The sequence below is a fragment of the Acipenser ruthenus genome, chromosome 22 (assembly GCF_902713425.1).
Source record: "Acipenser ruthenus chromosome 22, fAciRut3.2 maternal haplotype, whole genome shotgun sequence".
In the NCBI taxonomy this organism is placed as follows: domain Eukaryota; kingdom Metazoa; phylum Chordata; class Actinopteri; order Acipenseriformes; family Acipenseridae; genus Acipenser; species Acipenser ruthenus.
In genome coordinates, this window is record NC_081210.1 from 21,600,005 (window position 1) to 21,617,477 (window position 17,473).

General features: G+C 38.0%; 2 protein-coding genes across 2 annotated transcripts; both read left to right on the forward strand.

The window, feature by feature from the left end:
• Positions 1-387: 387 nt before the first annotated feature.
• LOC117973633 (protein Wnt-8-like) lies at positions 388-10,667 on the forward strand. The gene is made up of 7 exons (XM_034926576.2): positions 388-681; positions 7,861-7,993; positions 8,157-8,190; positions 8,359-8,497; positions 8,706-8,831; positions 9,281-9,423; positions 9,721-10,667. Exons 2-7 carry the CDS (start codon positions 7,923-7,925, stop codon positions 10,285-10,287), a joined length of 1,080 nt encoding a protein of 359 aa, XP_034782467.1. The 5' UTR covers positions 388-681; positions 7,861-7,922; the 3' UTR covers positions 10,288-10,667.
• A 2,389-nt stretch (positions 10,668-13,056) lies between these two features.
• On the forward strand, positions 13,057-15,397 carry LOC117412800 (protein Wnt-8a-like). The gene is made up of 6 exons (XM_034021376.3): positions 13,057-13,178; positions 13,302-13,335; positions 13,919-14,057; positions 14,164-14,289; positions 14,579-14,721; positions 14,840-15,397. The coding sequence occupies exons 1-6, from the start codon at positions 13,108-13,110 to the stop codon at positions 15,386-15,388; spliced, it is 1,062 nt and encodes a 353-aa protein (XP_033877267.2). The 5' UTR covers positions 13,057-13,107; the 3' UTR covers positions 15,389-15,397.
• Positions 15,398-17,473: the final 2,076 nt, after the last annotated feature.

Here is a 17,473-nt window from a genome sequence, read left to right on the forward strand (position 1 = left end):
GTTTTTTTTTTTGTTTTTTTTTCTGGAACAATCTAGGTAAAGTACCTTGCTCAAGGGTACAACAGCAGTGTCCCCCACCTGTGACTGAAACCACGACCCTCCGGTCAAGAGTCCAGAGCCCTTACCACTACTCCATGTTATGCATGTTTAAAATACATACATTATCTTTAACATGCTGGATTGCAAACCCGCATTTGATTTAATAGTCAATGTATTTTAAACATACATAACAATTAAGAAGTTTGCTGCAGTACAAAATCTTACCGTTATCGCGGTGTGTGTGTGTGTGTGTGTGTGTAGGCCTATATAGCTTTTTAAAGAATGCCATATTTCAGATGAACTGCGAAAACAACATTATCGTGTCTATCCATATAACACGGTTAACGTTTATCCTTATATATTTCAAATTATTATTATTCTCGTACCTTAATTGCTTAACTACTTGGTTAACATATTAACACAGATAATAAGTTTTGCTGAACCTCCATTGTAAGTAGATAAACGCAGCAGCATGTTCAATAGTAAAATTCCCACCTGTGTTTTAGAAAGAGTTTTCTCAAAATGCACAGAACTGTTTTTACGAGTGCAGAGCGGCAAGCATGGTTTGGATATATCCGACTGCAGTTCAACTCGGCGGAATGTGCATCCTTACACGTCCTAATGGAGCGCCACGGTCTTCAGGTAATGTCATATTTAATTGCTTACTTGGTTTAGAGTGTGTTTGTTAAGCTTAGCAGAAAGAATCTTGGATGTGATGTTAATGACAAAACGTTTTTAATGGTAAGTTGTTAGTCTGTAAACAGAAATATTCGGCAGCTATAATAATCGCAGTAGCCCATATAATGAGACTGTGTGGTTTAATAACCTAACCAGCCCTGCCGTTCTCTTTACCTGTTTCATTAAAGGCGGTCTGTCTACACAGACAGTCCTTTGTAAGGTGGTGAGTGTATTGTTTGAATTGCAGCAAAAAAGGGTCGAACTGAAACACCGTTTAGATCTCTTTGACTCGGGTATGATAATCGTAAAGTTATTGGAACGTTTCCATTATCAATTTATTTTAAAGAAATCAATCAATTTAGGCAATTCGTCTTTTAAGATAATCCTTTTGTAGGTACTTCAGTTGTTACAACATGAAATACACGAACGCTACCAAACGGACACCACTTCGTCTTTGAAACACAGATTTAAAGGGGAGCGCATACACAATCTTTATTTTTAAAACACAGCTTTCTAGTTTATCACCAAGCTTGAGTTTGCAATTGCAATACATTACTGTATGTTGCAATAATTCCACATATAGGTACAGCACTGGGGTAAATGTGTCATTTTTGAAATTGAAACCAAGCAGTTCCAATTAAAGTCGCATTAGGCCATTTCAAATCAATTTAGTATAAGATCATCGGTCTTGCAGACAGGTTAATTGCGATAATTAATTCATAAAAATCCGTAAACACAAAGCCGTGTAAGTAATTTTTTATGTGGACCAATACCTCTTTCCCTAGAGAAGCCACTCAGGTATTGCGAGAGATTATGGGCTATTGATTGTTCTCAATTAGACACTTGACGCGTTGGGGTCGCAGTCCCAGTGAAAGTTTAAGATTCCGATAACTGGTTAACAGGGATTCTCATCTCCTGGAATCCCCTTTATTCGTTTTTTTCACAGTTTGTATTTCTTAGTTTATTGTTAAGGGCGAACGAGGGGTTGATTTCTCTTGAAGTTCGGTATCCTAAGGACGACAAGCCTAAACACAGACAAAAACATCAATCGTTTACAAGTGTGCGTAGGTCAGAACTAGCTAGAAGAATTACCGTAAAATGCATTATAATCCAATGTTATCAGAAAAACGGTATAGGCCTACATCTGGCACGATATCAATGAGTTAGAAATTGTGCTTTGCCACATTTGATCCAGCATGCATTTGAGTGAGATTGTTCTTCAAGTCAGGCGCACTTGGGATCCATTTTCGTAATTTGAAGGTTAACGTATACCTATTATCAAAATGCATCTGTAAAAGTGATGGATTAATCTAGTTTTGGGGATTGATGGAGTCACTTTATACTACGTATAAATGATCCTGGTGCTGTAAAATAAATTAAAAAAAGAGTACACCCCCACCTTCAGGTATTGCCTTGCAATTCTATACAAAACACCTGATCAATTTTCCATTCACACAGATCAATAAGTAAACCGACAACACCTGGTATATGGTATTGTGCCGCGGTAGGTGTCATATCACCTGAATGGAAACTCTAGAATGGTGGCTTAGCTTTCTGCTGATTGGCTATCTGTAGCTATGTGGATATGTTCCATTGTCACTGTGGTTTTGCTGCTGTTCCATGTAATACTGCTGTAACATGGTTATACTATTTTCCATAGTTTACCATGGTCTGCCATATTTTTGAATATGCTTTACTGTAGTACCTCCTCAGGGCTATTTATATTAAGTATTCATTTATTTTATTTGGCAAATGCCTTTTACAAGTGTTACAGGGCAATACAAGATTACAATGCAAAACAATATTTTAAGTTAGGATTGAAACCATTTATATATACAATGACATAATAGGAGTGTAATAGTGCAAGGATAGTGTGTTAGCTATGCTTTACCATGCTTACACTATGCTTTATTACACTATGTTTTTACTGTGGTAAACTTTGATCTCAGTGGCAATGCAGACAGGAAGATCACATGGCATTATAATCATTTTTCCCTGGTCTTTTATATCTGCTAACATACAGTGCCTGTAGTGTAATGCTTGATATTTCCAGTGTTACTGGTTGATGGGCCATGAGTATTATTATTATTATTTATTTCTTAGCAGACGCCCTTACCCAGGGCGACTTACAGCTGTATACAAAAAATAAATATCAAGAAATACAGTACAATTAAGAGCAAGATACAAAATACAATGACTTCAGTCCTAATAAGAGCAAATACATGATGGGTGCCCAGTACGTTATTTAAATTGTGCTCAATATTTGCTAATTAACATGGAGTAGGGCTGCTTACTTCCTTGCTCTAGAACACCTCTTGGCAACCATATCACCAGGATTCATCACTTCATGGTTTTCTGGCTAAGAGTTCACACACCCTTCATACACATACTGGATGTGCACTAATAGCATCCCAACATCTTGACAATGTGCCCCCACAGAAGCAGGCCAGGGCCACCAGATGACCAAGGGGACCACTTGTTCTAGAGCAAGTCAACATATGGGAAGTCATCACTGGAAGAAAAATCAAAGAAATGTAGCATCACCCAAGGCAGGCAAAATACATTGTACCCAAAAGGACCCAGTTACTGGTCACCACCATCATAAACAGGGGTGACAAGTGTAATACAAAACCGTGCTGGAAATCATCAGAGCTGTGCTGAGCCTACTTTGCTGTCAATTGATCTCAACGGCTGATCAATCCAGTTCCTGCTCAGCCTGGTCTGACATAAGACATTACAGGTTTATCTAACCAGCAATACGGCTGAATCTCTATGTGAGACCCAGGCCTCCATGGAGAGAAACACGTTTCCATTACCCAGTTTGCACAGATGTAGGATGGCTTCATTATATTGATAGCACCTGATCATTTTGGCAAGGTAGTTCTCATACACACACAAGAGAATTGATGACGAGAGGAGGCATTCGGACCAATGATGCTTGTCCAGTTCCTGGTAGCTGGTTAATCTCAAACTGTGTTAAATCAGGGCTTCAAGGATCCCAATGATTCAGCATCAACAAGTTGACTAGGTAACACATTCTATAATCTCACATCTCTCTCTGTGTAGAAGTGTCACCTATCCTCTGTCTATGTCTGTCTCTAGTTAATTTCCAGCCGTGTCCTCTGGTCCTGGATTCTGTGCTGTGCTTAAACTACTGGAGAAGGATTTAGACAGGGACAGTATTATTATTATTATTATTATTATTATTATTATTTTTTATTATTATTATTTTTTTTTAATTTATGCGCCACTATATCTGTGGCATATCATACAATGGGCTAATTAATAATGAGACAATCTTCATAATTTCCCAGATAACAACAGATTCTGTGTCTTTAAATTTAATCTTGACTATATTTCTCAAACTGTTTGGAGGTGTTTTTTAAGTGTCGCTCACAGGGGTGTTTTGGAGACATTCCTCTTGTGTGAACTCTCCTGCTGCTGTTGGAGTGTGCTATTAACCTGCAGGCACACCTCTCATCCAAACCAGACTTGGACAGATTGGGGCGTTTGAGAAACATTGCAAAAGTTGTTCTTGTGATGCTCTCATAATGGTACATTTTAATGTTAGGCTGAAACTGAGAGAAAAGCATGGGTACTTCTAGATGTGATTGCTGGACCAAATACACAGGAATTAGTGATGGGAATCTGTGGGAGAACATTGATAATCTGACCTTTTGGTGATCGATTAATCGTATTGTTTTCCACTGTGAATGTTACAGGGTAAATATGTTAATGTCCTTCAGTTTCTTCATATGTAAACTCCATTTTAAGTTACACTATGTCAATATGAATAATGCCCCTGATGCCACAAGCAATAAATATTCCCTAACAATCATTTTGTCAAGATTCTGTGGTTGTTGATTTCAATTATTATTATTATTATTATTATTATTATTATTATTGGAAGTATTCTAAGTATAGTGTATTGTTTGATCCAGAAACAACCAATTAATTACTTTGGACCACTTTTGAGGCCATCTTCTCAAATCTACAGTTTCCAATACCTTGAAACTACAGCCTTTCAATTCATACTAAATGTGATTGTTTACCAACTGTATAGGTCCCTCGTAACGTCAGTTGTGTTTTATGAGGGCCGTATGTAATTTCAGTTGCAGTATTACACTCTACACATGTTTGTGGCTGCTAATTCATGGTGCCTCTGTCATTAAGGAAGCTGGTATGAGTTTGGAAACCCGCTCCTGTCGGCGTACCTACTACAACTAATATCTCATATACTGTTTTAGCTTCATATTTTCAGTGTTACAGAAACTCTGGCAAAATCTAGAGGCCCCCTTCACTTTGACCTGTGATCTAAAATGGCTGCCATTTTGGATTCATATGGATAAGGACCTAAGAGCCTTCAAACTCAGTACACAGCTGTATTCTGTGATTCTTCAGATTAATTTTGATCGTGGGTGTTGTACATGAAAAATGAAACCTTTCCTGCCAGTCTTTGCAAGCTGTAATCAATGATTCTACTGTATGTAGTTCCATTACAGTAGAAAATAACCTTTCCACTGTCACATTGTTTTTAACCTCTGGATATGTCAAGCAGGAACTCTCTTTGGCTAATTCACAACACCCATGTTTCGTCTTGAGTTTGTCTTTTCCTCCTCCTCCCTACTCCTCCACTTCCTTCTGTACTGCAAAGCACATGCACAGGGCTCCCTCTGCCTCGGGTTCTGGCCATGCCGCCAATTTGCCAATACGGCAGAGGCTCTCACGGGAAGCCAGAGGGGACCCCCAGCCACACCTGTAATTTCGCAGCTCTTGCGTTTTGCCTCTAGATAGACTCTTATCCTAATCCTCTCTCTACTAGCCAAGCTCAGCTCTCGCAGCTCTGGTCTCTAACTGTCTTCTTATTCACAGATTCACAATCTTATAGATATATAATGAGATATATAAATCATATAATGTGTGTTATGGACCGTTGCAGTAATACCCGGGCAGTTGGCAAAGTGCCCAGCTGCAGGGGGCAGATGCTGAATTAGTTTGGGTAAACAATGTTTTATTTTATTCTTATTGTAGTAATGTAATACAGATTTCTGAGCAGAGTTGCGTTGTTTGAATGAGAGATCATTCAATATCAGCAAGAGACTAATAATCACAGTTAAGTTTAAACGTGTAAAAGCCACCCAGTTAAATATAGTTACCTGAAACTCAGGAAGAACGCAGTGCCAAAACTAATTTATCATAAATATAAATGATTCAGTCTGTCTAATGATTAAATAAAGTTATTCGACTGGCAAACTATTATTGAGAACTGCAGTAGATACCCAGAGGATGAACACTGCTGTGTTACTTTCCATTAGCCTTTCATTTGTTACAACAGGGTGCGCTAAAGTCTTTCTTCGCTATCAGCCCAGGTGGCTGTGGGCAGATGACCGGGGCGGATGCCCAAATTTCATAAAATCCAAAGCTAATTCGGCATCTGCCCGCCTGTGCACTTCGCCACGTTATATATATATATATATATATATATATATATATATATATATATATATATATATATAAAATAACAAATGCGTTTATTACTTGTTTGTATGTTGCTGTGCCGTTCACAGGTTCATGCAATGTTTTCGTTTCTGTTCCTTGATGTTCTGATCTGTATACTCTGGCCCTAATGATTCAGAAACTGCATGAAATCGCTAACTTTCATGCTGATCTAGTTTAATTAAGAGGGCTTTACATTCATTAACATCTCGCCCTTCTACACCTTTAATCCCCCGATTACAAGTGTCCTACTTTTCACCTTTGCCAGACGAAACCCAGGGCTTTCTCTTTAGGAGATTGGCAGCAGTCTTATCTTTCTAAGAAACTAAGGGCTATGCTGTTGCAAGTGTATATCGTAAGTATAGATAGATATTATGTGTGCATTCGTACTATTTTAGATTTTAAACCAAATTTACTTTTACATAGCGACATATCACTTTTGAATTACATCTTACCACAGAAAATCATACAATAGTCTATTGGTTCTTAAAAGTAAAGGTGATTATATTTCAAATTGCTTTTCCACGTACAAGACTCAAGCCACTTCACCCATTTATTAGCACGGTATCAATTTAGTATTTCAATACATAAAAGCCCTGTATTGTTCATATTACTAAAATGAGACGTTCGTCAGTGCCCAATCATAATTCAAAACACGACCTCGAGCTCACGTTGTTCAAATCACAACAGGTTACAATCTGTATTTACAATGAGAGCAACATCCGTTTAACATCAGCTTGCAGCAATCCATCACAAAGAAAAGAAACGTGGTCCCAAAACGTCACGAAGAAAAGCCTCTATTAGGCTATATGTGTGGCAGTTTTAACACCGCCTGGCTTTTAAAAGTCGCTCCTCTTAAACCCCCTTTACATTCGGCTATTTGTCACATACAGTGTCAAAAATACGAGAAAACCTAACTAAATGCACGAATATGGACACCCTTCTTTGCAACACTGTAAGTGCCCAAGAACTGTTGATATGAGCTACACTAATAATGGGACACTAATCATGTATTACTATGGCAGTCATATTTACAAAAATAATAATTGATACGTTTTTGAAAGTTATCAAACCAGTAAACGATATGGTTAGCCTATGATTGTGTGTGTGTGTAGATCTATCTATCTATCTATCTATCTAGATATTGCACAAATAACGATGAATATGGAATCTTGAATAACTGACCCAGCACAATATTATTTTTCAATTATGTGTTTAGGCTATCTGCTTTTAAGGATCTAAACCGCTGCACAACCATTTCTAAACCCTTTTGCAGACTTCGTTTCCCTGTGTTTACTGTAATAATGTTAACATCCGTCCGTGAGTATTCCAATCGAATCGCATGTTAGCCGCTCAGTGCATTCCATGCGTACCAGCCAGTTAGGTTGAATACCATTAAACGTATCGATTGTTCTTAATGTGTCAATTGTTGTACGTACAACATAAACGACCTCTCAATGTTTAGTGGCGGGACTGCGCTTTGAAGTGCAGCATTAGGTGTTTCCTTTGCGGTTCTCACTACCTATTGCCCAATTGTCTTGCATCGGTCATTTCACAGCAAAACGAAAAGTTTTCCGTCACCCCAAATGTGGATGGTATAAATATCTGAGAGGATTCTCACAGTCACACACTGCTCTTCTCTTTCAGTATTTTGGTACTGATCTGTCCAAGGATAAAGGGATTAGGAAAGAACAGAAGGCTTTGCAACCATGGTTACCATCCAACTTTTCACTTCGGTGGTCCTCTACCTCCACTACAACGTCTTCTCAGTAACAGCATGGTAGGGCGGCTTTAATCATTCAATGCACACTTCTCTCTCTCTCTCTCTCTCTTATCTATCTCTATCTATCTGTCTATCTATCTATCTATCTATCTATCTATCTATCTATCTAAAAATTATAGACATTAATAATAACAATATTTTCTTTATGTTTTCTTTTCAGGTCCGTAAACAACTTCCTCATGACGGGACCAAAGGTAAACACCTTTTTTATATCACTTTGATGAATTACATTTGTTTATCGAAATCCTTAACACCTGCACGTCAATATTGCCTGAAAAAGTATATCACGACATTAATTTATATTAGCTATAAGGGCGGTGCGTATGTATTTAACGTGTCGCTCCGTTCGTGTGTCCTTCCAGGCGTTCCTGACCTACTCCAGTAGTGTGCAGGTGGGCGCGCACAGTGGCATTGCGGAATGTAAACACCAGTTTGCTTGGGATCGGTGGAACTGTCCGGAAAGTGCTCTCCAGCTGTCCACTCACAACGGGCTAAGAAGCGGTAAGGGTTCTGTTTTTGTCATCTGCATACATTTTACATGTTTGAGCAGTACATAGATGTATCTTTTTTTAATTGTGTAACCCATGGTATATATTATGGATGTGTTAAGATACATAACAAATTTAATATGTTGCTCATTCAAGTTCATGTACGTAAGATTAGCTATTTTCAATTCTGTGGTCTAAATGCATTTTCTTTTGAATTCCAGCTACAAGAGAAACCTCCTTCGTCCACGCCATCAGTTCCGCTGGTGTGATGTACACTTTAACTAGAAACTGCAGTATGGGGGATTTCGAAAACTGTGGGTGTGATGATTCAAGAAATGGAAAAATCGGTAAATTGTATATTGTTGTAAAAATGTATATTCAATCGCCAAATTGGTGTAAGCTGTAAATATGTTGCAGATTTATTTAAACATTTATTTTAAAGCAAGCACAAAAGCCACATTTTTATAACGGTAAAAAAAAGTTATAAAACTAGCCAGAATTAAATAGATACAGAAGCCATCATAAAAATCAATTTGAAATTGTTTCATCAAAGTTAATACACGTTGCTAAATGGCTGTATTTATAAACCATTAACACTGTAGTGAATGCATACTAATGCAGTGTATAAATCGATATTCTGTGCTCTATTTATACTGTACAAACGGCTCTAAACTGGCGTAATAAATACAGACTGATGGGCCTAGGTCTTTTGCAGGGGTAGTGGTTAAAGGACAATTATGTTTGGGGATAGAATTAAACATTCTAAATGTGTTTTTTGCTTTCTGTGTATGTTTAGGCGGTAAAGGCTGGATTTGGGGAGGCTGCAGCGATAACGTAGAGTTTGGAGAACGAATTTCCAAACAATACGTGGATGATTTGGAGACTGGGCAAGATTCGAGAGCCGCTGTGAACCTACATAACAACGAGGCAGGCAGAATGGTAAGAATCGTTTTCCAAAACATAAACCCTGAAGAATACGGTTGTTCTAACTTTAACAGTATTATTACCATGGCTAAGACAGTCTAATGGGGCTCTGCAGATACCTCTCAAAACTTCACTGTACAAAACTGTTTCCCACCAAAATCTTTAATCTCTCCAGATTCACACTGGATAACAGATATGTATTTTAACAATATGTTTACAATGTAACATTTAACAACAAGAATCCTGAGACTAGTTTGAGAAGAAGAAAGGAAAATCGTAACTTCATCGTATTAATTTCCTTGTCGGTTTCAGGCTGTAAAAGCGACAATGAAGAGATCCTGCAAGTGTCACGGAGTGTCTGGGAGCTGCAGCATTCAAACCTGCTGGCTCCAGCTGTCCGAGTTCAGAGAAATCGGGAACTACCTCAAATTAAAGCACGACCAGGCCCAGAAACTGGATATGGACAAGAGGAGAATGCGCGCAGGGAACAGCGCCGACAACAGAGCGGCGATCGCTGAAGCTTTCAGCACCATAGCGCGGACAGAGCTCATCTATTTTGAGGAATCCCCGGATTATTGCATGAAGAATGTCAGCCTCGGGCTCTACGGCACGGAGGGTAGGGAGTGTCTACAAAGTGCCAGGAACTTGTCCCAGTGGGAAAGACGAAGCTGCAGGAGGCTGTGCCATGAATGTGGACATAAAGTGGAAGAGAGAAGAACTGAAATCATCAGCAGCTGCAACTGCAAATTCCATTGGTGCTGCACTGTGAAATGTGAGCAGTGCAAGCAGGTTGTCACCAAACACTTTTGCTCCAGGAAAGAGAGAAGTAGTGCCCAGCTTAACAACACTAAACGCAGAAACCGTAACCACAGAAGATGAGAAACGAGTCACGAACATTTTTAATACTATACATATAAAACGTACTTAATATTATTGTAAAGGGTTATTTATAATTCATGCTGTCGACCGATGGTTTGTGATGTCCTATCCGTTACCGTACTTATGTGGGTCACGTTTGCCTCTTTCTGTGAAAGCGGTAAAGAATAATGTAAATAGATGTTTGACACTGATTTGTAGGTGTTTTCCAATCAAATTATTTCAACGCACTTTTAGTTTTGCAATTGTAAATTTCACGTAGTTGTTGGACTTTTTGTTGTTCTGGATTTTAGTATTTGCACAGCCACAGTTTTCTTCATGTTAAAGTATCCTCACGAATTCACATAGACCCACGGTGCCGACCTGTTATTTTTTTTTTTTTTTTGGGGGGGGGGGGGGGGGGGGGGATTCTGTCGAGAGCATCTCGATTTTAACAGTTCATTAAGACAGTCTGATTTTAAAAGAGCGAACTGAAAGATCGGTGTATACTAGGGTGATGTTTTTTGTAACCTGAGCTTCATATTAAATATTTCCAAAAGTTTTTTGGTTTTGTTTTGCTATTGTTATTATTTTGGTTTTACTATTATTAAGTAAGGAGGGGGGACGAGGGGGACGACTAATTCTTAATTATTAAAGAATGTTTATCTTTTTTTATTAATAAATGAAGTTTGAAAGATGCCAACAACCGTTTTAAACAGTCCAATGAATATCTTATTCGTTATAAAATAAATTATTAATAATAATAATAATAATAATAATAATATTCTTTAAATAACCCTTGAGTTAGAGCTCAGGGAATAGGGCCCATTGCAGGTGATTTCCGTAAACACTCCTCTTCAACTGCAAGGCACGCGCTCGTTCTCTTGTCGCAGGCAACACTGTACAGCACAGCTCCACAAATACCCCACGCTCAACTGACGTTCAAGAGCGTTTGCTGCGGGTGAACACAACGCTTGAACCATTCTTTTGCGCGATGACGCTTTGGTCAGTGAACAGTTTCCCAATTGCTTCTACACATATTGTTAACTGCAGTGTATATACAGGTAGGCCTACAAAGAGAATACTTGTGTCAATATAACCATTCAGCCTATATCAATCTGACAAATTCTGCACAGTACCTTTTAATATTCCAATGAATCCAGCCGTTATTTTGATGATAAACACATGTATGCATCAATCCAGCGCATGCAGATAGGGCAATACATACTCTTACAAAGTATCTAACTGAGATCCCATCATGGAGGGCTATAAACTGGTTGCAAATAAACCCATATAAAACCGAGATTGTGTTAATTGGCTTTAAACTTTGCTTCAGTTTGTCCACATCGCAGCTCACTCTCGTCTTTCTCAACACTCCAGTGCTCAGGTCTTTACATTGGTTACCAGTGAATTAACGAATTGATTTTAAAGTTACCTTAATGCCTTATAAGGGCCTTCCTATCTCCATGAAATACTAACTCTTTATATTCCTACTCGTTATTTGAGCTCAAAAAATGCAGAACTCAGTTGTTCCAAAGAATCGTCTAAAAATCAGCTGGAGCCAGAGCTTTTTGCTGTTGTGCTCCTCGTTTGTGGAACTCTATTCCGGTTGACATTAGGCAGTTTGAAACAATTGATTCTTTTAATGAAAACATACTTTTTTAATGCACTTTTATAATTGGTTGTAGCGGGAGTGTATTGCACATATGGGCGCTCGTGTTTTGTTTTTAACTTTATAAAGCGCTCTGGCTGCAGAATAAATATTTGTAAATAAGAAAATATCTCCTCCCAAGCCACAAGATAAGACTCAGATAAGACTCTTCAGTTTTGTGGAGTTCAACAAAAGATAGGTATGTGGGAATCGAAGTGGGCTGGTGAAGCACTGCGTTTGTGTATTTTAAAAGGGTGAAGCGGTGACAAAGTGAACATTTATTGGACTCTTATTGAAAACCATGTTTTTAGGTTGCATATTCCAAGGTTGTAGTTGCAAAATGAAGTTGTATTTATTTATTTAATGATTTTCATTTTAAAACAAACCACCCTTATTTTAAAAGCTAAATATAAGATTTTCCAATCTTTTTCTATAAAATGATGTCACTCTATACCTTCTATTTTTGGTTTTGTTTTTCGACATCAAGAATCATCCTTACTAAACGTGTGTTGACATTTATTATATATATATATATATATATATATATATATATATATATATATATATATATATATATATAATGAGAATGTATTTATTTACGTGAATATTCTAGATTGCAACAATATTCTAGGGAACATACAATTGTTATCATAGAATGTAAACCAAATAAAAAAGGGTTAAACCAAATTACATACATACAATCCTAGATAATCCCTCATAGAAAAAGCAATTCATGCGACATAAAAACAACTAATTGTCACAATGAAGTGTAGATTTTATTCAGCGTTAGTTTTTTTTCAATTGTGCAAAGATAACAATGCATGACAAATACCTCACCCACTTTTTACATGATCGGTGATACTCCGACCAATTAACTTAATGTAATTAAATTTATCAATTGTTATTAATGCGTCAATTGTTGTACGTAAAACATAACCCCGCTTCGAACTGTTAAGTGGCGGCTGTGCTTTGAAGTGTATTAGGCGTTCCCGTTGCTAAACTCGCCGCCCGTCAACCAATGATCTCGCTCTGGCCATTTTACAACAAAAGGAGAGGTTTTCTGTCACTCAGTATGTGAATCATATAAATATCCGAAAAGCCTTCTTACAGTCACATTTCTCTCCTCTCTCTTAGTATGTATACTAATCTGCCCAGGGATTAAGGGATAAGGAAGAACAGAACGATTTGCTGCCATGGCTTTTTTCCAGCTTTTCACTCCACTGGTCCTGTGTGTTTACAGCAACGTCTTCTCAGCATCAGCCTGGTAAGAACGCTGCTCGAGCGGCACATTTACAAGATTCTTACACGAAACCCAAACCGTACCAAATGTTTGAAAAATGTGTATTATGTTGTTTTTAACACTGTTTCTCCTTCTTATTTTATTCAGGTCAGTAAACAACTTCCTTATGACTGGACCAAAGGTAAAAATGTTTTGTTTTTTTTCTTCTCTTTTTTGTTATTGCTATTGATCAATACAAGACTGCTTAGTATTGTGCGATGTAAACCCCGAGCATTACAACACAGACCCCACCACAAAGGAAGCGAGTATACAACTAAAACAAATCCTTAGACTCTTTTTGGTGTAACTTCAGTATTGTGACAAGAAATATGCCAATGTTGACTACATCTTACCCATTACCAGAAACACGGGTTTATATATTGTGCAAATATTAACGATTATTTCGATGTAAAAGATGTACATGACATACAAACTGCCAGCTTCCTGCATAACAAGGACTGTGCGTAATCATGCGGATATCTTATGTGTCGCTCCCTTCATGAGTCCTTTCAAGCGTACTTATGAACAGTAGTGTGGAGGTGGGTGCGCAGAGTGGCGCTCAGAGTATATCTTATGTTCTTATTGATGACATTTAAGAAACAGTGACATTTTAATCTAAATGTTTGAACACTGTGCGTAAAAGTATTTCACGTAGGTCACTGCATTAGGTTATGCATGTAAGTCATTCATATTAAACGTGTCGCTCCGTTCGTGTGTCCTTCCAGGCGTTCCTGACCTACTCCAGCAGTGTGCAGGTGGGCGCGCAGAGTGGCATTGCGGAATGTAAACATCAGTTTGCTTGGGATCGATGGAACTGTCCAGAAAGTGCTCTCCAGCTGTCCACTCACAATGGACTACGAAGTGGTAAGGGTTCTGTTTTCACGTGTAACATTCTGTGTCTTGCACGGTTTGGTTGCTTTACGATACGCCTTATAGCTGGAATCTGATTGCATTTTCTTTTGAATTCCAGCTACAAGAGAAACCTCCTTCGTCCACGCCATCAGTTCTGCTGGTGTGATGTACACTTTAACTAGAAACTGCAGTTTGGGGGATTTGGATAACTGTGGATGCGACGATTCTAGAAATGGGAAAATCGGTAAGTTGTGATTCAAATTATATAAAATCGCCTGGCTTCTGTAAATATTTCAATGTCCTCAAATGTCTATTTGAGCTAGTCGCCCAATCATTAGTGAGGAAGCAAGTGATTGTTCTAAAAACATAGTAAATCAGTGGTCCATGACTTCATTATGCATATCAAGGTCACTCCAACTTTTTTACTGGGACACATCACGATAAAACAATAGTTTTTTTGAGTGGCAATGTAGAAAATTGATTTAACTAAAACAAAAAGAGCAATATATAAAACGTTCTTTCTGTATGTTTAGGCGGTAGAGGCTGGATTTGGGGAGGCTGCAGCGATAACGTGGACTTTGGAGAACGAATTTCCAAGCAATATGTAGATGCGTTGGAGACTGGGCAAGATTCGAGAGCCGCTGTGAACCTACACAACAATGAGGCAGGCAGACTGGTAAGAATCGTTTTGGGTTTTTTTTTGCAAAACTGAAATCTATTCACTAAATTCACCAGTTTCAAACGCGGTTATACTATTGAAGGATAATTCCTAACTCCTTTACTTTGTGTTGCAGGCTGTAAAGGCGACTATGAAGAGAATATGCAAGTGTCATGGGATGTCCGAGAGCTGCAGCATTCAAACCTGCTGGCTCCAGCTGTCCGAGTTCAGAGAAATCGGGAACTACCTGAAATTGAAGCATGACCATGCTCAGAAACTCGAAATGGACAAGAGGAGAATGCGCGCAGGGAACAGCGCCGACAACAGAGGGGCGATCGCTGAAGCTTTCAGCACCACAGCGCGGACAGAGCTCATCTACTTGGAGGACTCTCCTGATTATTGCGTAAAGAATGCCAGCCTTGGGTTTTTAGGCACCGAGGGCAGGGAGTGTCTACAAAGTGGCGACAATCTTTCCCAGTGGGAAAAACGAAGCTGCAGGAGGCTGTGCCACGAATGTGGACTTAAAGTGGAAGAGAGAAGAACTGAAATCATCAGCAGCTGCAACTGCAAATTCCAGTGGTGCTGCACTGTGAACTGCGAGCAGTGCACACAGGTTGTCACCAAGCATTACTGCTCGAGGAGAGAGAGAAGCAATCCACACAGCAAGCGCAGACGTCACCACTAGAGATGAAAGCGGAACATGATTTTTTTTTTTTCAAAATTATTTAACAAAACGTATATATGATATGATTTTTTGAATGTTTGATACACGATACGTTTCATCGTCTTATTTATGTGGGATATTTCCCCTCTTTCTGTGAAAGTGGTTAATAAATTGTTAATATGTTTCTAAACTGATTGTAGGGTGGTTTTACAATCATTTCTTTCTGTGCACTTTAGAATTGATGCACATTGTTGCGCATTATTATTATTTTTGTTCAGTTACACATCACACCTTTGTTCACAAAAATCAACAGTTGCGTTAAAGGGGAATCTCGCTAACCTCTTGGTTTTATAATAGTACATGTTTACAGAGTTAGAATAACAAACCGAATGCCTGGTTCTTGTTCTGGGCAAATCTTTTGTAATGTATACTTAATGTTAAATATTTTAAAACAGACATCACATAATCACATTGTTTACAAAAATGTAATCGGCTGTTTCTGAGAACACAACCCTAGGAAAGTATCATTGGTAATGATTATCAAGTGCAGTAGTATCCTATATGTTACCAGTGGCAGATGCGTTTTGCATACTGCTCCGTAGGTTGATAAATCTAGCACATTGTCTTAGTCCTAACTCAGTCATAATTATTCTAAATAAGACCTTTAGCGTCACCCAAACATACCACCACAGTATACTAGCAATAACAATAATAATAAACAGTATATATGTACACTTAATGTATCAGCTTTAACAATATGGAATTTTTAATATCCCCAAGAATATGGACAATGATTGCAAATGAGCCAGAACATAAACCAAATGCAAAAATGCTTACCTATTTTAAATGGTGCTTGCTCGCTTTGAGGATCAGCCCTTGTAGATGGTTCACCTGAGTAAACCCCCGGATCTATAGGAAGCCCCAAAGAGGATGCACGAAATACAGCGACTTTAAATACATCTTGGTCTTTATTCTAAGAATACACTTTACACGCGGGTTAACAAAACGAGCATCATAAAAAATACAAAAATATGATTCAAATCTATTGCATTGCAGATTTATTTTTAGTTCTTAAACATTTGGTTTACAGTGTATTTGACTCCAATCTCTCTTATCCTGAAAATAACATGTAAAGTTTATCTAGTTTATAAATAAAGTATTTCCCATGCATTTTTTTTTTCTTCTTTTTTTCCCTTTGTTATGAACGCAGGTCTCTAGGAGACTGCTGGGAGGAAACATAATGTTTGAAACATCCAGACTCAAGCTCTCTTTGCCGTCTGGTGCTCGTTAAATAACAATAATAGACTTTGTTAACCGAGTACCTTCACCAAACTAAGCGTGTGTGCAGCTAAAACATATTCTCGTTAAAATATGTCCCATTACTGAACTTCTCTTTAAAAACAATACGGAAAAAAGATAGACCACATGTAAAATAATTTGGAACCGACCCTGCAAATATGTTTATTTGAATTGCTTGTCAATATACACACAAAAGTTATCAAAATAAACATTGCAGTGTGAAATATATAAATAATAAAATGTGCTTCGAATCTTTACCATAATTTTACAGTGTAGGAGACAATATAACAGTGCAAACGTAAATCCAATATTGTATATTCGTATTTAGATTACCGCTGATCAGTTTGCACATTAGGTGCAGTGTTTTCACATTGTGTTACTAGTTCAGGATGCGTATTGCACAGTGGCGTGTACAGATGATATCCATTAGGTCCAATTTGGAACTAGTAATAAACACTATGATGTGTGTTGGAGCTCTGAAATTAACACCCTATTATTAGACGTGTTGTATTAACACTGTTAAACTGAGACGACTATGTCTATTGACAAATGCTATATTGCTTACATGTCTTTGTTTCCATAGTTTACCTAAAAGTTATTTAAAAATACCATAAGGATTACGCAAAATTGAACTCATTAAATGTAAAGAAGTATTCACATCGATCGTGCATTACGTGCATACACGCCAACTGTATCCCTCTTAGACAGAGAGATGTATTCAGTGGTAGATTAAAACTAAACAGGTCGATGAAAGAGCCATTAGTGTAGATTCCATTCATTGATATCTTTTAAACTGAGTTAAGATAC

What these genes read in the sequence shown, in the direction of transcription:
- LOC117973633 (XM_034926576.2), top strand. Translation starts at nt 7,923, where the DNA reads ATGGTTACCATCCAACTTTTCACTTCGGTGGTCCTCTACCTCCACTAC. An exon ending in TCCTCATGACGGGACCAAAG is followed by an intron (nt 8,191 to 8,358) that starts GTAAACACCTTT and finishes GTGTCCTTCCAG; the next exon opens with GCGTTCCTGACCTACTCCAG. An exon ending in ACAACGAGGCAGGCAGAATG is followed by an intron (nt 9,424 to 9,720) that starts GTAAGAATCGTT and finishes TGTCGGTTTCAG; the next exon opens with GCTGTAAAAGCGACAATGAA.
- LOC117412800 (XM_034021376.3), top strand. Translation starts at nt 13,108, where the DNA reads ATGGCTTTTTTCCAGCTTTTCACTCCACTGGTCCTGTGTGTTTACAGC. An exon ending in TCCTTATGACTGGACCAAAG is followed by an intron (nt 13,336 to 13,918) that starts GTAAAAATGTTT and finishes GTGTCCTTCCAG; the next exon opens with GCGTTCCTGACCTACTCCAG. An exon ending in TCACAATGGACTACGAAGTG is followed by an intron (nt 14,058 to 14,163) that starts GTAAGGGTTCTG and finishes TTTGAATTCCAG; the next exon opens with CTACAAGAGAAACCTCCTTC.